At 45.9% G+C, this 22108-nt stretch overlaps 1 protein-coding gene and 1 pseudogene across 1 annotated transcript in view; both read left to right on the top strand.

Moving 5' to 3' along the window:
• Kiaa1549l (KIAA1549 like) overlaps positions 1–22108 on the top strand; it is a 273258-nt gene that overhangs the window by 181301 nt on the left and 69849 nt on the right. The window contains exons 10-12 of the mRNA XM_052181380.1: positions 792–963; positions 11425–11588; positions 18512–18696. Of these exons, the coding sequence (XP_052037340.1) occupies positions 792–963; positions 11425–11588; positions 18512–18696 (521 nt within the window). The remainder of the gene's footprint in view (positions 1–791; positions 964–11424; positions 11589–18511; positions 18697–22108) is intronic.
• Positions 1729–1848, top strand: LOC127686585 (uncharacterized; annotated as a pseudogene).

The raw sequence follows: 22108 nt of genomic DNA, 5'->3' as shown, positions 1-22108 counted from the left end.
CCACATGATAGAAGTAGAAAACCCGTTCCTGCCAGTTGTTCTCTGACCACACATGCATCATGTCACATGTGTGTATGTGCATGCACACATAAAAAAGCACATAAGAAGTGATGCCATGGAGAGAGTCTGATGATCTTAGAAGATAATAAAGAAAAGGTTTCTGTAGAAAAGCCAAAGTTTAGGAACAACAGCTCCAAGGTGATAGCAGTTCTCCAGTGTCAGAGGTTTCTGGTTTTTTTTTTCATTGTTTGATGCTTTTTCATCTAAAGGTAAATTTTCTAGGTTTTTTTTTAAATTAAAAAAAAAAAAAACTCTACAGAGATGTTTTAGGAAAAAAAGTTTGGGTTTCCAAGTACTGTTTCTATCAGAGGTTGCCTCCATTGTATAGACAAATAGGGTCTTTTCCCCTTTCAGGAAATTGAAGGTTTTTGAAATTAAGCGCCTTGTTTGGGGATAGCCTAGCATGTCCTGAATTAGCATAAAGGCTGATTTTCAAATGAGGCCAGAGCTCAGTGGAGGCTGGGAAATATCACAGTCCCAGCTTCCAACTGTCCAGATGTTGCTGTTTTCCAACCTCCCTTCCTCCCCCCAGTCTCCCATCCCAGGGATAACAAGCTTCCTGGGGCTCTGGCTGCAGGGAGGATCACAGGCCTGATGTCTAGCCTGTCACAGTGGCCACTAGGGAACAGCAGGCCTCAGTGCCTGGATGAGGCTGAGCCTTCTGGTGGCTCAGGGGATGCAGGGCTGGTCCAAGATGTTCAGGCAACACCCGCCTCGCTTTTTTCTGAAAGATGGTGAAGATGCAGAGAGTGCCAGGGCCCAAGGACCCGGCGGAGCTGACCTACTACACGCTGTACAACGGGAAGCCACTGCTGGGAACGGCAGCAGCCAAGATCCTGAGCACCATCGACTCCCAGAGGATGGCCCTGACCCTGCATCACGTTGTCCTTCTACAAGCTGATCGTAAGGAGTCTCTGCATTCAGTACTTTAATGGTATTAAATATTTTCTGTGCATCACAGTGGTCCTCTAAGATCATATGATGGACTTACATATGGATACAGTTTGTCTCTGTGAGGTTTGAAAATCAATCAGCTGTGTTTCCTGTTAAAGCCATAGGCTTTAGGAAAGGGGTATAGTTTGCAATATCTAAGTGATGGTAGATGATAATAATAATAATAATAATAATAATAATAATAATAATAATATTGCTTTGTCCCCAAGTGCTATCTCCTCTTCCTATCAAATCCAGAATGATTTAGCTACAAAAAATAACTGCAGCTGAGATCATATTTATATGCTGGGGGAGTTATAGGTAATTTGATTCAGTGAACATTCAGTTCTCTTTGAACTATGCTTGGTACTGGAGGACATCAGAAGTAGGTGACACCTGATTCCTGGCTCTGAGGGACAGAGTTGTTGGTGCATAGAGCCAGCTGTGAGACCTTCATGGGGAGGGTTTGCTTTGAAGGGGTCTCTGGAACCAAGGACAGAAGAAGGGTATTAAAGTCAGTGCCCTCTCTGCAGTAGCCATTGTAGTGCTCATTCGTTCATTTACCTTCTACTCTACTAGGGCTCTTTTTATTCAGCTCCAAACTAAAGGAGGGAAAACAGGCTCAGAAAAATCTGAGCTGTGTGTGGAAAAGAAAGAGTCAGCAGAGAAACCCTGAGAAATGGCAAGGGGCTGGCAGGAGGGACAGGGGACAGTAGGGCTTAAAAAGCAAGTTGATCTGTCCCCAGGGACCTTGTAGATAACATGCCACCTAAGACTCCTGTGTCATATTGCCTCAGAGAAGAGAGAGAGGCTGTATCATCGTTCTGACCTGTGAATGATTAGTAGCCTAACATTCCCTTAACAAAGCGAGCCTGAGACGACCACCAGTCCAGTCCCACACAGGCCCTGACGGGCTCTCAGGGAGAGCTGGAGACTAGAAGAACCCTGCCTGGAAGTGCCAGCCCCAGGCAGGTGTGAGCCCAAGACAGATGACCCTCACACGGAGCCACTCAGGCAGTCCAGACAGATAGTGACCCTGAGACAACCACCAGGCCAGCACAGTACAGGCCCAGGGGTGGCAGACTATGCCCAAAATGCCTCCTGCCCTGCCCTGCCCTGCTGCACCATAATGCACATGCATTATGTACATGCATTATCAGGATATTACTTTCCTGAGACCGCTCCTGAGACGACCCCAGACACTCAGAGACCCCAGGAACCATTAAGAAGAACAAGTCAGCGGTAGAGAAATGGAAGAGAAGAGAAACAGAAGGAGGTGGGCACAATGATGAGAGGCAGAACTGAAGACTCAAGGGTAGTGAGGAGCAGCCTGTTGTGAGTAGCTGGTGATGACACCAGGGGCCACATCTGGGTCTGTGGCCCTGCAACAGCAGGGTTCTGTTACCACTAAAGGCTAGACAGATGTTCCTGGTCTGGGCTGCAGCCTGGGGACATGGTGATGTCTGAGGGCTATGCAGAACTGTCTCCATCGCTCACCTGGGCATCCTGGGAGAGGTGGCCCTGGGGGGTCTGAGAGCAGGAGAACTGGCCCTGCCCCCCAACAGCTGAAGCACTTGGGAGAGCAGGCCCTGCACATCACCTCATGGGGGCAGCACAGTGGAGCTGACCTTAGTGGCTGGAGCAAGCCAGTCCTGTAACATGTCTGCCATGTGGCAGAGTGGGTGAGGAAGAGATGCCTTCTCCACCCTTGCCCCTTGCCATCAACAGCAGGTGAGAGAGCTGGCCTTGGAGAGCTGTCATAAGAGCAGGAGAGCTGACCATGTCCCTCACCACTGCAACACTTAAGAGCAGAGCAGGTGCAGAGCAGGCCCTGCACCTTGCCCGGGCAGCAGGGTAGAGCTGGCCCTGGTTGTGGCGTTGCCAGTGAGCCAGCCCTGAGGGTGTGAGAGCAGGAGAGCTGGCAGGCTGGCCAGCTCAGATTCCTCTCAGGCCCAGGTCAAGGGTTTTGAATTGGCCTACCCCGATATCTACTCCATCACTAAACTACTGAAGCACATGAAGGGTCCTGCAGATCCAAAACTACAGGGTCTCCATGACACAGGGCAGCAACTAGATAACCAAGGGGGGGTCCCAGTGAGATTCCAACATCGATAGAGTAACAGAGGCCTTGTCCCAGGTCAACGAGTCATTGCAATGAACATTTGCATGCACAAAAAAAAAAGTGTAGATAAAAGTGTATACTGTGGGACACGCTGGCACACTACAGCTTCCACAACAAGATTTTTTTCTGTTGCAGTGGAGGTTGCAAGGGTGGAGGGTGGGCATGAGGGTAGAGGGAGAGATGTGTGATTGGGGTCCATAATGTCAAATTCACAAAGAACCAACACATGGCAGGTGGGCAGTGCTGGTGATAGCTCAGAGATTAAGAGCACCTTTTTTTTTAATTGAAAATGGAAGTAAAAACACTTTATGATAAAATTAAAGATTTACATGGAAAATATTTCAGATAGAAGAGATACATAGAAAAACACGTTAAAATTAACAACTTTCATGGAAAATTAGAGTAAAGTGGTACACATAAAAAACATTGCTAATTAATTGAAATATGAAATAGAAACATTTTATGACAGAATTGAAGATTTACATAGAAAATATTTCTGATAAAATTGTAGAAAGATGTAGGAAAACATGTTAGAATTGAAGATTGTCACGGAAAATTTTATATAGATATAATAATGGTAGGCATAAAATTATTCTTAAGGTTATTGAAAGTAGAATTATAAACATTTTCTGATAAAATTGAAGAAATATACAGAAAAACATATTAAAATTAAAGATTGTCATGGAAATTATACAGATAAAATAATAGGCATAAAGATAGTTCTAAGTTGATTGAAGGTAGAATTAAAAACATTTCAGATAAAATTGAAGATTTACATGGAAAACTGGTAAAATTCAAGAAATATATAGACAAACACGTTAAAACTATCTCATGGAAAGTTTTACATATAAAATGGTAGATATAAAAACTCTTTCTAAATTAATTGAAGGTAGAATTAGAAACATTTGTGATAAAATCAAAGATTTACATTGAAAACATTTCTGATAAAATAGAGAAAATATATAGAAAGACATTAAAATTGAAGATTATCATGAAAAATAATGCAGATAAAATGGTAGACATAAAAAACATTACTAAATTAATTAAAAGGGGAATTACATTTTCTGATAAAACTGAAGATTTACGTGAGAAATATTTCTGCTATTCTATATCTTCTCATTGGGGAGTTGAGTCCATTGTTGTTAAGAGATATTAAGGAATGGTGATTGTTGCTTCCTGTTATTTTTGATGTTATTTTTATGTTTGTGTGGTTATCTTCTTTTGGGTTTGTTGGAAGATTACTTTCTTGCTTTTTCTAGGGTGTAGTTTCCCTCCTTGTGTTGGCATTTTCCATCTATTATCCTTTGTAGGGCTGAATTTGTGGACAGATATTGTGTAAATTTGTTTTTATCATGGAATATCTTGGTTTCTCCATCTATGATGATTGAGTTTTGCTGGGTATATTACTGCTCTTGCAGAGGACCCAAGTTGAGTTCCCAGCACCTCCATTGGGAAACCCACAACTGCCTGGCACTTCAGCTCCAGAAAGGAAGCTCACATGTGAGTCTCATGGGAAGGAGTGCACAGCTGAGCTTGCTCGGATTCTCAAGAGGCTGCGCGATGGGATAAAGATTGGTACAATTTGGTCAGGTGGAGGTTTTGGTGGCCCTTCTAATAGTGACTCTGGAACAGTTAGTTAGAAGAGGATCATGGGGGACAATAGTGACAAAGGGGAAGATGAATAGCACAGTTGTGGGCACACTGAGACATTGGGTGAACATGTGTGGGAATGCTGTAAGAGAGAGTGGGTGGCAACAGGGAAGAAGAGGAGGAAACTTGCAAGGAGGTTGAATCTAGTGCACATATGGAGAGATACCACGTGGACCTTTTTGTTATAAAGAGAAAGAAAACAGCAGCAGGCGCATTTGGTAACTGAAACCCGAAGATGTATTCTGATTGCTTCTTTTCTCTCCAGGCATCATGAGGTGAGGTTGACAGCTGAGCTTAAAGCTGGAGATTTGAGTAGGGACAACTGGTGAGAACAGCATAGCAGGTTGCCAAGGCAACCTTATCCTTGTTTCCCCTACTGTGTCCAGATAATTCCTTCTCCTCTTTTGAAATCCCAGGATGAGGTCCAGGGGAGATGGCTCAGAAGCTAAGAAAATGAAGTTCTGAGTTCAATTCCCCAACAACTACATAAAAAGTCATGTGTGGCTGTACACACAATAACTCCATCTTTGGGGTAGAAAGAGGAGGATTGCTGGGGTTTTCTAATGGGGATGTTTGAAGGCAATAAGGCAGAGAGTAACTGTGAAGGATATCTAATGCCTCCTCTGGCCCCCATGCATACTTGGGTATGACCACTCATCTAAGTACCCCATCCACAAATACCCTGGATGCCGCTGCAGTCCTCTCGACATACCCCATTTATTTGCTGTTTTTGTGTGTCAACTTGACACAAGTTGGAATTATCACAGAGAAAGGAGATTCAGGTGAGGAAGTGCCTCCATGAAATCCAGTTATAAGGCATTTTCTCAATTAGTGATGGGGCCCATTGTGGATGGTGTCATCCCTGGGCTGGTAGTCTAGGGTTCTATAAGAAAGCAAGCTGAGCAAGCAAGGAAGCAAGCCAGTAAGTAACATCCCTGCATGGCCTCTGCATCAGCTCCTGCTTCCTGACCTGCTTGAGTTCCAGTCGTGACTTCCTTTGGTGATCAACAGCAATGTGGAAGTGTAAGCTGAATAAGTCTCCCCCTCCCCAACTTGCTTCGTGGTCATGATGTTTGTGCAGGAATAGAAACCCTGACTAAGACACCCCAGGACACATCACCATTCACTGGGCATTCTCAGCAGGCAGGCTCACTGGCTCTTCCTCTCCATCATTTCTCTTGTCCAGGCTATCTGCTCCTTTTGGCCTGTTTGTTTTGAGACTCCCTTTCTGCTCCCAAGCTGCAGTAGATGGGAAAGGATGGGGAGAACCGTCCTCAGTGAGTGCAGGAAGTGAAGGGAGGGGCTGGGGCCAGGAGGAGTTTGCTGATGATGGCTGATGGGGACAATGGAAGACACTACGAGAAGGGGAAAGAAGGGGAGTTCACGTCAAGTTAAGATTTGTGGAGCCCTCTGGGAAAGTCTAGTGTTGAGGAATGGTGAGGAGCTTGGACTAGGGATGCAAACACTGCTGCCCACTCCCAAAGCCATCTCGCTTAGATCCTTCACCTTCACCTCTTTGCCTCTGTTCCCTGGCTCGTTCAGGTCTCTTCAATGTCATTCTCCATGTCTTTGTTGTCCCCACTGTCATCTACAACAGGAGCTTGCCCACACTCACAGTGATCTGTCTTCCACACTGCAGTTAGAATCTTACATCAACTCGATAAGAACATTACTATCTCTCCATCATCTGTAGGGTAAAGTGCACATTCTTGAAAACAGATCCTCATGGTAGCTCCTGCTCAACACACACTCAGATCTCTTTGTAGCCTGGTCTCCGTGTATCCTGGCTTGTTCTCTATTGCTGTGATAAAGAACTACAACCAAAAGTAACTTGGAGAGGAATAGGTTTATTTCGTTTTACACTTCTATGCCATAGGCCATCACTGAGGGAAGTCAGGGCAGGAACTGAAGTGGAGATCACAGAGGAACACTGCTTACTGTCTTGCTCTCCATGACTCCATCAGTTTTCTTTCTTATACCACCTAGGACCACCTACCCAGAGGTGGCACCACCCACATTTGACTTGGCCCTCCCACATCCATCATTAGTCAAGAAAATGGCCCACAGACATTTCTACAGGCCAATCAGCTGGGCTCATTTTTTTTTTCCTCAATTGAGGTTCCTTCTTCCCAGATGGCTATTGCTTGTGTCAAGTTGAGAAAAGACTGTCCAGCACACCAAGCTATTCCTCTGCCGTGCAGCCCGCTTTCCCCTTCCTGTTCAGTGCTTCAGCCTTGAGAGCATGCTTACCACTCACCATCCTTGCTCTGAATAGACAAATAAATATTACACTAGCTGTTGGTAAGTGCCACAGAGAAGACGCAGGCGGGGGGAGGGGGGGCGCTACGGATGCTGAGGGATGAGGTGATTTAAGTTGCTGGGCGTCATGAGGGGGATCAGGGAGTGGCCAGCTAAATAGGAGGTGGGAGGGGACAGAAAGCTTCCTGAGGTCATCCTAGATCTGGGTCTAGAGAGAAGAGGGTGTGAGGCTTAGGGGGTCACAAGAAGGAAGAGTGGAAGTGGTGAGGTCTGAGGCACAGCAAAGGAGCCCACTTCATGGGCTGGTCCATGAGTGGAGAAGCCATGGCAGGAAGGCTCAGACTCACTGAACACTCATTGCTCAGTCGGACCCTGGTTAGAGTCACCCCGCTTCTACTCACCCAGCTACAGACGTTTTGAGAAAAGCTGGGACCATGGTTGAATGGATTCGTTCTCTTTTTAGCATCTGTCCAGGGGGAACCAGTCTGTGTTTACACTGTTTGGATCCTCTGGGAGAATGCTTGTGTTAGCTGTGAGCTTGAGCACACATACAGATGTAGGCTCACATTTCCACTCATGTGTGATATAGCTGAGAAGGGACCTGTTAGAGAGGTGGCCTTTCACAACCTGTCCAATCGCCTTGGCTCTCAGTTTCCTCACCTGAGAGCACATGCAGGCCAGGGCTGTGTCAGTGTGTCTGATGCAAGGACGCACTCCGAGTTTATCTATCATCTTTTCCTCTCTGTCCTCTCCTGACCCTCTTGCAGTTTAAATAAACACTCATGCCTTTGCACCCTGTCCATGGCCTCATACTTTTAGATCACACGCCAATGAATACATTACGTTTGGATGACTTCAATTGACCTAACATTAATATCGTTTTGACCGCTAAAGGACTATATTAATGTGCATGATAAGTCTGTTCTCTCGCCCATTAAAGTAGAGGTAAAGGAATTTTATAGACTACACCAAAAAGAAAGTCCTCCACCCAAATAATAAAACCAAATAAAATCAGAATATATAACTATTCTTCTCCTACTAATTATATGCAGATGTATAATTTTCTATGTATGTGTGTATATATTGATAAATGTGTATGTATTTACAATATACTCTGATACACCACACATGTATCTCTTTATATATATATTTTTTCTATATTCTTTGTTTATAATCCAAAAGCTTTCCCCTTTCCCAGTTCCCCCCTCCCCATATGTCCCATAAGTCCTCTTCTCTCCATCCATTCTCCTATCTTTTCCCCTCCCTTTTCTCTGTCCTGGTACTCCCCTACAATGCTGGATCAAGCCTTTATAGGATTAGGGCCCTCTTCTTCCTTCTTCATGGGAATCATTTGATATGCTAATTGTATCTTCAGTATTCAGAGTTTCAGGGCTAATTAATATCCACTTATCAATGATTGCATTCCATGTGTATTCTTTTGTGATTACGTTACCGCGCTTAGGATGATATTTTTCCAGTTCCAACCATTTGCCTAGAAAATTCATGAATTCATTCTTTTTAATTGCTGAATAGTACTCCATTGTGTATATATACCACATTTTCTGTATCCATTCCTCCATTGAGGGATATCTGGGTTCTTTCCAGCTTCTGGCTATTATAAATAAGGCTGCTATGAACATAGTGGAGCATGTGTCCTTATTGCATGTTGGGGAATTCTCTAGGTATATGCCCAGGAGAGGTATAGCAGGGTCTTCCGGAAGTGTCATGTCCAGTTTTCTTAGGAACTGCCAGACTGATTTCCATAGTGGTTGTACCATCTTACAATCCCACCAGCAGAGAAGGAGTGTTCCTCTTTCTCCACATCCTCGCCAACACCTGCTGTCTCCTGAGTTTTAAACCTTAGCCATTCTGATTGGTGTTTGGTGAAATCTCAGGGTTGCACATGTATCTCTATCAGGTGAAGAATCCCATATCCTGATCTCCATCAGGATAAAATAGCCTATCCTGAAAGAGGCATTAGTGATACTTTGCAGAGATGCTCTGAGCTTTAGTAAATGTTAATGGAACAGAACTCACATGTAAATACAAGCTACTAAGAGCAGTAGCAATTAAATGCAATGTCAACAGAGGCACATTATCTAATGAGCTGTTTTCAGAAGTTAATAATGTGATTAATCACTGATTGATACAAACCGTGGAAAGAGAAAGACTTCTATACTAATAGGATTCAGAGCCCAAGGGCAGCCAGATAACAGCCAGACTTGTCTAACAAGGGAGGTGGTTGAAGTCAAAAGGGCCAGCTCACTCCTCAGACAGATCATCCCCATGTGGTGCATAACAGCGGGACCTTTTACATCAGGGTCCAAGCCCTCCACTTTGAGGGCCAAGCAACAACTAGAGTTTAGCAGTTAGGAAGACTCGTGCTAACCAAGCATGTAAGAGACCAAAATATAAAGTAGATTGTAGGTAAATCCATTTAAAACATGGACTAGAATAATTATGGAGATGAGATTTTTCCTTGGTCTCATTGCAACAGGTATGATAACAGTTTATATTCTTAAGCTTTGGCTTCTGGTTAAGTACTCATTATGAGCAAGGCCCTGTCTCAGGTCCTGAGGATGCCCCATTGATAAGCACACACACACACACACACACATACACACACACTCACACACTCACACACACATACACTCACATACACACTCACACATACATACACACACTCACACACACACACACACACACTCATTCACACACACATCACATTTATACACACACTCACACACACACTTAGAGTGGTAACAGAACATGAGCGAATGCCCGTGGCAACAAGTGTTTTAGAGCCAAGCTGCAGAGGAGTGGGGATGAAAATGTCTTAGGCAGAGCAGATCAGGGATGGGAAGAATAGAGATCTGAGCTCTGGGGACCAGAGGTGACTTGGTGGGTGACAGAGCTTGCTATCAAGCCTCATGATCTGAGTTTGAGTCCCAGGTTCCACCTGCTGGGAAGAGAGAGGCCAACTATTAGAAGTTGCCCTCTGTCCCCTGGCCTTAGTGACAGTGTCAGCAAGCTGGCGCAGCTAGCTGAGGCCCAACAGCCGTGGGCAGGTCTCTCTTGATCTTTGGCCCCTCTCCAGCTCACTGCAGACTTACCTCCTTCCTGTGAGTCTTTCTGCAGGCATCTGCCCAGCTCCTGGTTTTCTTATTCCACTTCTGAAATTGGTCCTTTCAATATAGTTGAAGTATTTCCTAAAAATCCCTGTGTGTGATCCTGGGAGGGGCTCACTCACTCTCCCCACATTCTCTTAGCATAGCTTAACCAAACATTGAAATATTTATGCAATAAATATCCAAGTACCCCCTTCTAGAACCCACAGTTAGCACTTTACCCTGTTACTTTCTACCCTTTATTGGTTTATCTACCTCCCCTCCAACCCCTGCTGCATACATTTCAAAGTGAGTCACAAACTCAACCCTTGGTACGCATATCACTAACCAGCATTTATTATCTGCTTGTGACACTGCAGTAAAATGTATACACAAATCTTAATTGTGTCATCTGAAGTTTTGGCAAATGTGTACCTCCGCATGAACCAAATTATCCTGGTACAGAGCATGACCAGCTCCCCACCATCCTTCTGGGTTATATCCCTGCCCTACCCCTGAAGACACCTGCTGTCCTCATCACTCTCTCCCTACTTTGCTTTTTCCGTTACTCTGGTTTTGAGAACAGCCTAATCCTTGTGATTAGTCTGAGGCCTTTCCCAGACACCATTCTGAGGGCGAGCCTTCTGCTCGGGCTGCATTTTCCCACTGCTCACTCACAGGGTGATGTTATTACTACAGTTTGAGTCATCCTTTGGTGGCTCTTGCCTCCAATGTGTGTGTGTGTGTGTGTGTGTGTGTGACTGGAAACTTACCATGTCAGCTAGTCTGACTAGCCAATGAGCTCTTGAGATTTGCTTGTTTATGACCCCCCTCTGCTCAGTGCGGGCAAACACAGCCATGCCTAGATTTCTGCGTGGGTGCTAGAGATTTGAATTAACGTCTTCATGCTGGCAAGGAAAGGCTCTTACCCACTGAGCCCTCTCTCCAACATCCATTCCTAATCCTCACATTTTTTCCCTCTTTGATTATCACCAGCAAGAAAAATGGACACTAATTGGTCTTCCGCATTTTGCCCTTGGTAACAGTAGAGGCACATATCACCTGTGCCTCTGCTGGGAACCACACTATAGCACCACAAAGTGTAACTCTCATTTTATGGGCAAGGAAACTGAGGCTGGGGGAACTGAGGCCTCACACAGCTGCTGGGGCAGAGGTGTTGGAGCTCCCTCTTCCTGCTTCCTGCCTCCTGCCTCGGGTTGGGAGTTCTGTCCGGGTGGCCTTCACCTAGCTGGGGCCCTTTGTCATGGTCTTCTCGCTGGCTCTTTCCCACAGCCGTGGTAAAGAACCCACCCAACAACCTCTGGATCATCGCTGCGGTGCTGGCTCCCATCGCTGTGGTCACCATCATCATCATCATCATCACTGCTGTGCTCTGTAGGAAGAACAAGAACGACTTCAAGCCGGACACCATGATAAACCTGCCTCAGAGAGCAAAGGTACTTGTGGGCATGCAGAGGCCAGGAGCTCTGCCCAGTGGCTCTACCTGCCTCTCTCTGCCTTTCTCCCAGGCTTCAAAGGTTATCAGGCACCTTCAGAACATCATCACAGCCTCGTTTTGAAGGAGACCCTTTTTGTCATAGTCAGTACATAACACAGCATCTCTACTGCCAACTCTCTCCCCACAAACTCTTTCAAGCGGTTGATACACAGGGCATCTCTAGCCATCACCATATGCTCTCAGGAAAGGACCATTATTTTTACAGATAGAGAAACAGAGGCACAGACAACTGGCAGCAAGAAAGACGTGAAAAGACCTTAGATACCGTTGAATAATTGAACCCTCCTCCTTGTACTACTGAAAAGAAACTCTCTCAACCCCTCCTGGTTGCATGGTCAGTTGACAGCAGGACTGATGGTAAGACTAAGCCCGTAACTGTCGGAACCTCCTAGCCCTCAGATGTGAAGGTTGTTACAAGGTTGTTTGGGGAAGATGATGAAGATAGCTCCCTTCAGGAGTGAGGTTAGTACCCTTTTGAAATGAGCCCTGGGGAGACCTCTAGCCTCTTCCACCACATGGACACACAGGAAGTGGACATTCTCCATCCCAGCAGGGAGCCCTCACCAAAGCCCAGATGTGCTGGTACTATAACCTCAGCCTTCCAGCCTCCATAAATATATCTGCCTCTTTTAAGCCTCTTGATTAATGGTATTTTGTTGTAGTAGCCCAGACTGACCAAGACAAGGTCTATTGGCTCCTACACAAAACCTCTTTGGAAACACAGACTCCCAGAGGTTTCTTTGTATCACTAATGACTCTACTTCAGCCACTGTCATGATAGACAAGCTATAGGGTTAGGCTGGCAACTACCAAATATCAATTCAGTAGCTCGAAAAGAGCCTAGCTTAGAGCCCTGTCCTTCCTCTGCCATCTTCTTGTCTCTTCCCCAACCGTCTCTGGTGACAGGGGAGGGTGGACTGAAGACATTCGGAAGGTTAATTTTCCAGTCACATAGCTTCCTTTATGATAGTCCCTGCGGGAAATGTCCAATCTGCAATAGCCGGTGTTTAAATAACGCCTTACAATCTGCTGGCTCTTCTAGGTCTGTCACCTCATTTGTTCATCACAGCTGCCCTGGGAGGCAGGTCACAGTCAGGGCAGGTTTCATTATTCTCGCTTAACTGCCAAGAAATCTGGGGGAGAGAGACATGGGGACTTGTCCAGGTATACCACAAACAATGGAGGGTGACTAAGGCCTCTCTCTCTCTCTCTCTCTCTCTCTCTCTCTCTCTCTCTCTCTCTCTCTTTCTGTGTGTGTGTGTGTGTGTGTGTGTGTGTGTGTGTGTGTTTGAGTGTGTGCATGTGTTGTGTGTATGTGTTAATGTGGGTGTGTGGGTATGCATATGCATGCATGTGTATGTGTGCATGCCCATATGTGTTGTGTATGTGTGTGTGCATATGTGTTGTGTATGTGTATGTACACGCATGTGTTGTGTATGCATGCGTGTGTACACGTGGGCATGTGCTGTGTGTGTTTGTCAGTGTGTGTCCATGCAGAATGCACATATGGGACCAGAGTTTATATCAGGTGGGGCATCTTCCCCTATCACTTGGCACCTTTGTTTTCTCAGTCTATGAACCAAAAGCTTACTAAATGGGCACAGGCTGGCTGGTCTCTGCCCTCCCCTGCCAGCTCCAGGGTTACACATACATGCCCCTGCACCCAGCTTTTACATGGGCTCTGGAGACCCAAGCTCACTCTTGCACAGCAGGCATTTTAGTGACAGAGCCATCTCCTGGCCCTCTTGAAGCTCACTCTACGTTTTGTACCTACCCACACTCTGAGACCTGGAGGAGTTTCTGCTCCCAGCTCTGAACCTCTAACCTCCATCTGGCCGTATAGACATGGGGCAGCAAGTTCCCACTCCCTCTGACTTCCTGCACGTTGCAATTGGTGCCGGCCACACAGCTTGGTGGGCCACACTGGCCTCTGATCTGTTTGCATGAGCACAGCTCGCTTGAGTATAAGAAATCAAAGGTATATTACCTAGTAAGCAGATACATCTGTGGGGAATCTAGAGCCTGATTAGACAGTCTTGTCTCCCGAGGCACCAACGCCCAAAGAATGTTGTTCTATGTCTGTTGACATAAGGCACCTGCTTCCCAGACACAGTGGGATGTTGGGGAGAAGGGGACACTGGGAATTGCCGAGCTGTGAAAAATGAGACTGCTCCACAAGACAGAATATTTCATTTCCATCTGAGCTTGCTTACGACGTGAGTCTTTTTAGACATAACAAGCAATTACCAGAATCACAGCCGAGGCCAGGAATGCAAAATGCGCCATCCTAGGTTTGGAAAGGGAAGCTTTGAGTTAGACCAAAATCTTCATTCAGTATGAGCAGTGCCCCTCCTGGCTTGAAAGCTCTCTGAATGAGAGAGCTAGAACAGATGAGGTGTTGGGGGCTCTGCACGGCTCCTTCCATGCGCCTATCCCAGGCACTGAGCTTCTTGAAATGTTTACCTACTGCTGCTGAAAATCAAGCTGGCCTGTGTCTGTCCCAGGAGCCATTGCTTCTGCTCCTGTGGCTCAGCTGGCTGGCACTCCCACGCTGAGGGTGGGTGAGACACTTTAATTCCCAAAGCCCCCTTTGTCACAGGAAGCCAGCAGAGTGGAACTGCCTGGCTCTGCAGTCCTGCTGGGGGAGAGTCAGGGACACTGCAGAGTTTGAGAGACAGAGCTGCTGCGTTGAACGTGTGAGCAGAATTCAATGAGGGACAAGGCACAGGAAGAGAGTTAGCCACAGCCACCAATCCGTAGCTGAGGCAGATGGCCGCAGGGACTTCACTGCATCCTCACTGCAGGCTGCAGAGCCAGAGGAGATCCTGGGGCCCCTTCCTGAGACTCAGTAATATACGTAGCATGCTTCGCAGAGAAGGCGAGTGGGGCTTTTCTGGGAGCTGAGGCCAAGGCAGGGATCACACACCCTCTTCAGAGTCGAGATCCAGACACGCCCTGCTGCCTGTGCTCTCAGCCAGGCTTTCTGCAGGAGAACCCTGAGAACATGGCGTGGCTTTCCTTACTGCCTTTCTTTTTAGTCACCCCTCTTTGTTAGTGAATTTGTAGCCTTTTCTCCCAGCCTTTTCATCATATAAAGAAAACATTGGGAACAGGTGTCTTTAAGAAGAAAGTTGTTAGAATCCACCCAGATGCAGGGTGGACCTTGCAGGGCCTGCAGTGGCTGGCACACGCTGCTTGGGACAGGTTGTTCTTTCCCTCAGAACAGCCACTGGTTTCCTCTTTCTTACATATTCCCTATATGACTTTAGCACAGTTGTGTTATCTCTCTGTGCCTCTAATTTCCCATCAGTCAACAGGGATAGTAGCACTGTTTATGGATAAGCAGTTGTAAAGATCAAGTGAATGAAAGTCTGTACATTGCTTTAAGCTATGCCTGGTCTATAGTAAATATCACATACAAATTGACTTCTATTGTTTTGTGTACTTTTATCTTAAAAAGTAATATAACTTTTATAACTTCATTACTGCCTTTAAAAGGATTGGAAAGTACTACTACTCCTCTAGTGATGGCAGTACTGGGGATTGAACCTAGGGCCTCAAGCACGCCAGGCAAGTGCTCTGCCACTAAACTATATATCCCTAGTGTAGAAATTGTTCTTTTGACTTGGCTAATGTATGGAACTGAGAGTGATATTGGTTATTGAGGTTGGAAGTTACCAATGTGTGTCAGGTACGCAACTGATTGATCTTAGGTAATTTTCAAGTAAAAAAGGTTGAATGCATTGTCCGGAGAGTCTAAATCAAGGAGATAGGCTCCAGTTTTACCATTTGCTGTGTTTTCCTGGGTACTTATTGACCCCCTTTGAGCTTTTGTATTTTTCCTATAACATAAAGTTGCATATAACATGTATTTTTCCTATAACATTAGCTTGCTTCCATCATGGGTCTGTTGCGAAAACAAAAAGAGAAATAAATGTTTTATGTGCTGAAACATTTTTAACAATGATTAAGTTGCTAACGGTCACCTGGGAAGCTGTCATTTCTTAACACCCCTCTTTTCACCCACTGGTAAGTGACCCAGACTTCAGATGTAGCCAGTGGATAAAATGTGTGAAGGGGGAGGGGTCATATCGAGAGAGAGCACAGAGAGTGAAGACAGGCACCGAGCCTTCTTGTCCCTTCGCTGGGTTGGTTAATCTTGGCAGCTGGAGACTTCTCATACCCCATAGTGTCTGTCAGGGCAGCAACCAGGCCAGGCACAGTGAATGACCACCCAGATGGTGAGGACAGAGGGGGAAAAGGGATGTGAGACGAATTAGTAATAGTGGTTACATGTTTTGATGTTCGATCAGCACAGTCCTGGGTTCAGATGCTGACTCCATCTCAGACCAGCAATGTGATCTGAAGTAAGGTGCCTAACACCTCCAAATCCCAGCTTCTCCTTATAAACAAGGTACCGCCCACCTTTGTGACCACAGTGAGGATGCAGCGGTGTGCTTTATACAATGTGCTCTCTGCTGTGCCATCAACCTTGCAGGGAACTGAAACGTGAGCTCCCTGAGGGTCAGTGCCAGTTATTACTGAGTCTGTAACTCCAGCATACACGGCAGTTCCCAACATAAGCTAGTGTTGTTAGACCAAAGCTGATTAAAATAACAGGAGACATGGAGATGTGTGGCTAATAAGCAATGCGTAGGAAATAAGGTTCCACCAAATGTACAAGGCCTTGAACGCCTTTGGAAAGAGTGTGAATGCTACAAAGAGCTTCTCAAGAGTGAGTGGCAGTAGCAGACAGGGCTTAAAGGAAGAGAACCTTGGAGGTCTGTCACAGATGGGCCTGGAACTGTGGACCTGGAGAGAAGGACGCAGCTTCCAGGAGCAATTCAAAAATTGAGCCCAGTGTGTCCCAACTCGCTGTTTGAGGACTTTTAGTCAAGGACTTCTGCAGGCTCTGTTCCGCTTCATGTGGAACTGAGGAAGAAGAGGGGAAAGGGATATGTCTTTCCTTAGCAGTCACTAGTTCAGAAACCCAGTCACCAGGTCCTGACCTCAGAATGCCACCGATCATGCTCAGGAGACTGTCTTAGGTGAAGGTACTTTCCAGGCCGAGCTTCGCAGGGAACTGGAGAACTGTCCACGGTGAAGCTCCGTGGAGCTCTGGTAAAGAAGTCTTGCTGGACTAGCAATAAAGCCCCGAGCTGTTCTGGAGCATAGCAGGAAGATGTGACAGGTTTGTCACCCAGTCCAGCGTGTGGCATTTTAAATCTGGTTAGAGCAAGGCCAGGGTGGCATAGTGCCTGCCCAGCCTGCATGAGGTTGAAGGCCAAGTTCCCCGGTGTCACAAAAGCCAGAACCTCAAACCCAGCAGGAACACTCCTATTGTACCCAGCCTCACTAGCTGCCTGGGGGTGGAAGGGCACATGTCTACAAGTTCTGGTAGAGGCTGTCAGGTATGCCCAACCTGCAACCTGTAGTTCCTGTGTGTCCCAGTATAGCAATCAGTATAACCCAACACAAAATCATAGACTTACTTAAAATATTATCAAGTTTTGTGTGTTCATTTGCTTGCTTGCTTGCTTGCTTGCTTGCTTGCTTGCTTGCTTGCTTGCTTGCTTTGAAACCTATTTTTGTAACTTGATTGCATAGTTCTTGAGTATGAACTTTATAGATAACAAGGTAATGTCTTAACGGTTGGACCTGCATGGTAGCAAGTTTTGTCTCCATGTTTTCTTGATGATAATCAGATGGGCTGTCAACTAGCCAGGAAGCCAACAGCAGTATCCTAACACAGACTGAGCACTTAGTATACATCAGCCATTTGACCCTAACTTGCTGATTTACACCCGTGGCACGGCAAGACACCCAGAGATGGCTACCCGTGCCCCTTGGGTTTTGCCACCTCACTAATAGATGGTTGTTGAATTTTGCTCACGGCTGCATCATCCACTTGGAGTTTCAGATACTGGCAAAGCCTTGCTGATCTCCCAAGACGACTGACGTCAGAGGCAGCGTGCTTCCAAGAGAAGTTTGGACTGAAAACTGATTCCCCATATTCCGCATGCTATTCAATGACTGTAGCTTCATGCTTGGTGACATATCTCCTACTACTCAGATCTGTGCTTTGCCTTACTCTGCATAGGACTGGAAACATATAAAGGAAAACAGGCAGCCTTCATTTCTTGGATGAGAAGGTTAAGGCTTAGAGTCCTGCTGACCTGGTAAAATTGAGTACATACTGTTACACACAGGGATAACTAGGTATTTCTAGGCAGGGGACAATATGGGACCTGCCATATCTTAATTAACATGCCCACCATGACTTGTTTCTAATTAGCAGCATCTATTGACTTGAAGTGAGTGATGTACAGTCCCCAAAAGAGGTTCCCTGCCCAACACCGATCACGTTTTATTCCCACTCTTCATTTCTCTGAACAAATTTTACCTACGTAGAGGTAAAATTTTATTTTTACTTATTCACTTTACATCCCACTAACTGTCACCCTCTCCCACAGCCCTTCACCCATACCCCCTCCTCTTCTCCTCTGAGCAGGTGGGGCTCTCCCTGGGTATTTTCTCACCCTGGCACTTCAAGTCTCGCAGGGCTAGGTGCATCCTCTCCCACTGAGGCCAGACAAGGCATCCCAGCTAAAACATATCCTACAGACAGGCAACAGCTTCTGGGATAGCTCAGTCTGTGGAGATTCTTAATCCGGTAGAACAGATTAAGAATGTGGATTCAGATTTTGCAAGAAAAATGATATGCAGATTTGAATTAACTTTTATGCAGCAGGAAGCTGGGTTCAGCCCCACCACATACATTTTGCTGTCTGTCTCTTCTCAAAGCTGTTGTTAGAGAAACTTCTCTAGAAGTATGACCTCAAACTTTCTTCCTCCTCACAGCCCGTGCAAGGCTTTGACTACGCCAAGCAGCATCTGGGCCAGCAAGGGGCGGATGAGGAGGTCATCCCTGTGACTCAGGAAACGGTGGTCCTCCCCATACCTGTCAGAGATACTCCTCAGGAAAGAGACACGGCTCAGGATGGCAGTACCATCAAGACGGCTAAGTCCACTGAAACCAGAAAGAGGTAGGCATGGCAAGATTCCATCCTTTTGTCAGCAAGAGGTGAGAGCTGTGGCCCTCAGGTGAATTCCACTGTTCTGTTTAGAACTCCCTTGTGCTCACTCTGAATATTGAAAAGGAGAGCTGAGAGAAGATAGGAATCATTTCCTGCTTCATGAGAGCCTCCCTCGAGAAGACTCATGATTGGTCATCCACAGCAGTGGCGAGGAAGCCCTTCTATTTATGACAACAACCTTGGCTCTGACGTCATCCACTGTTAGCGCCTCTAAAGGGTACCTTTGACTCATGGCAGTTGTGTTTTCCCCCAGCAGTGTCTCAGTAAAGCTATTACTTTCAGTCAGAATCCCATGCTGAGTTTCTACTATAAGCAAGATGCTCTTTGACACAGTTGAGGATGGTGAGTGACATTAACATCAAACCGTCACACATACATACACACCCATCCCTATGCCTACACACATGCAAACACTCATATACGTACACCACACACACACATGAAGATGGGAAAAGAGAAAAGAGAAAGGTAAAATAACCAGAGCTCTTTGACTGGCATTAGTGGGACTGTAAAAAATGTGTCAGTGGATTTCCCCTCCCAAGAATCTTGAGATGGGGAGGTTAATGATGAAAGAGCAAATGTTAAAATGTGTGGTACCCACGGTGGGGTGTGATCAAAACACAGCGGCAAAGACCAGAGACAACGAAAGCCATAATGCCATCCAGGCATCTCCACACAGTGGTGCTGCTCCCCCGAACCTCCTGGGCTGGAGGGCCCAGAGTAGATGGGCATGGGTAAATACCATCTGAAGTAGGAAAGGAAATGAGGTAAGTATGGTCTTCTGCATACAGAATTTCCCTAGAGTTCAGCCTTCACAGTAGTTAGGACACAGTAAAATAGGGAAACAGAAGATGGATTAAAATTATGAACAGTCTTGACTCCACAGGCCATGAGACTCATTACAAAGTCTTGGGAATGGCCAGGTAAAGAGGCAGTGAAGCCGATAGCAGACCCCACTGGTTAGCTGAAGCAATAGGCCTTAACAACCCATTCCCCATTGCTTCAGAAGCACTATGGAAGCTGGAGACACTCCCTCCTCCCTGCCTGCCTTCCCAGCTCTTCTCTTCTTAGGCTCTGTCCATTTGCTGTTTACCAGGCACTGGAGCTGTCCCAAAGAACAAGACAAACTTTCTATTCACTTAAAAATCGAGTATGGGGAACTTAAAAATCGGGTATGGGGAGATGGGAAGGGGGTAAGGGAGGGCGCTGTTTTAGATAGGAAATCAGGGAAGACCTTAATAGTTAGTGGCGTTTGAAAAAGGCACCAGTGACATGATACGTGGGCCACGGAGCTTGCTGAGGGAGTAGTGTTCCCAGCAGATGCAGCACAGCATCCAGACGAGGGAAATTCTTGGTGTGCCCGAAGAAAAGCAGTATGGCCAAGAAGGCTGGTGTGCACCAGGGAGGAAAGAGCAGCACATGAATCAGGGAAGTCGCCTGTGGCTGGTCATGTCATCTACTAGACACCAAGTCGGGCTGGGATTAGTATTGTAAATGAGGCTCAGAAGTCATGGGAGGCTGGAAAAGAGAAAGGCATACTGTGGTGTAGAAAAGGTTCGCTCTGGCTCTGTGTACAAAAGAGACTAGAGAGAGTCAGGGTAGAAGAAGGAAACCCCAGGAGGCCTAGGCAAGAAACAGTGACATGGACAGAGAGTGACCGTGCATGGGCTGTTAATGCCATGAGGAAGCTGGTGACAGGCTGCTGTAGGATTTGGAAATGTCTTTGCCATGTGTTTGTGTTAGCGAAGGCTGGGTGGAAATGAGTTTATGAGTCACCTGTAGGTACACAAATGAACGTACTAAGAATCTTTAGCCATATGAGTCTGGAGTTCGCAGAGAGGCTCAGAGTAGACACAACAGTTATGGGAGTTGGCAGAGTCCTGTATCCCGATGGGACTGGAAAGAGTGATCTAGGAGGAGGCTAGGTATAAAAAGGAAGATGCACTCCGAGATCTAAGCCCTGGCAGCAGTGCAGCGATTAGAGGTGTAGAAGATGAGTGAGTCAGAAAAGGAAAGTGAACATGCAAATAAAGATGAGGGGAAGACAGGAGAGGAGAAGCCAAGAGACAGAGTGATGTTCGGAAGAAGGGATTGCCCATATCAAACACCGAAATTCTGCACTAACGTCAAGCAATCAGGTTCTGTTTTATTCTAGAAGCTCTTGAAACCTTAAAATGAAGAAAAGAAGAGCAGAAGGTGGATGTCACCTTATCTGGGAAATAAGGCAGAGATAATATGAATTAGTTATCTTTTTGCCCATAACAGATCACTCCGAAACTTCCATGCTTAAACAAACCGCCATGATTCAGCTCTTGGTCCGGGTGGGTCACTAGCTTGAGCTCTTCTGGATGGTTCCGGTTTGAGCCAGACTGGCTGATACTATCCAGAGTTACCTGCACTATCAATTGATAGAAATTGAGTCAACTAGGCTGCCTTTGTTGCTGACAGCCATGTCGGGGTGGCCCATGACACTTGGTCCTCTCTCCATATGGCCTCATAGCAGACTAGTTCCACCAGCCTTCTTCACAGGGTGAGGGGCCAAAGGAAGAAAGAAAAACAGCCCCAAATACAAACATTTCTTGAGTCTCTGTCTCTGTCATGTTTATTTCTTTCCTATTGGCCAACCAAGTCACGTGATCAAGTTAGGAGACACTATAGAAGACCTCCCAAAATTTGGTTGCATGGAGGTATGAACAAAGTTGGTACTGTTACTGCAATGGTCTCTTCAGCATGGGAGAATGACACAGAAGAATTGAAACACATGAAGACAGACAGTTTATCTGAAGGACTCATCCACTGTATTACCTATAGTATGATTCTCGTGATGATCCTTGCCGAGCACAATAAAGCTCTGTTGACAGCTTATCACCCATTTAGAAGAAACCGAAAAGGAAGAATTACTAAATTCAGATATTGATGTGGCACTTCTGGGAAGAATAAAAGTTCTTTTCTACCTATTCAAATTGAGTCATTTAAATCCTGTAGGGATTAATTTTTGAAACTTGTTTGAAAACAAGCACTTTTCCTTGAGTTAGCAAGGAGTCACCTCTTACTAATTAAGTTCAACTATTTATTCCCATTTTCCTCAAGCAATGTTAGCCTATGAAATAGAGAGATGGGGAGGAATATCTATACTGCAGCATGATTTCCACACTTGCTTCATTACCTCATCATAACCATGTAATTTTGCTAAGGGCGGCCATGGCCTTCCCCAGGCTGTCGCATGAGCCGTCTCTGCTTGTCTACATCTGATCGTAGAAGTCTAAGATCATTTGTACAGATATTGTGTGTGTGTGTGTGTGTGTGTGTGTGTGTGTGTGTGTTTACTGAACCCAGAACTCACCAGTTGGTAGGTTAACTG

The sequence above is a fragment of the Apodemus sylvaticus genome, chromosome 5 (assembly GCF_947179515.1).
Source record: "Apodemus sylvaticus chromosome 5, mApoSyl1.1, whole genome shotgun sequence".
Taxonomy (NCBI): Eukaryota; Metazoa; Chordata; class Mammalia; order Rodentia; family Muridae; genus Apodemus; species Apodemus sylvaticus.
Note: the sequence above shows the minus strand (reverse complement) of the source record. Positions and strands in the feature narration are given on the sequence as shown.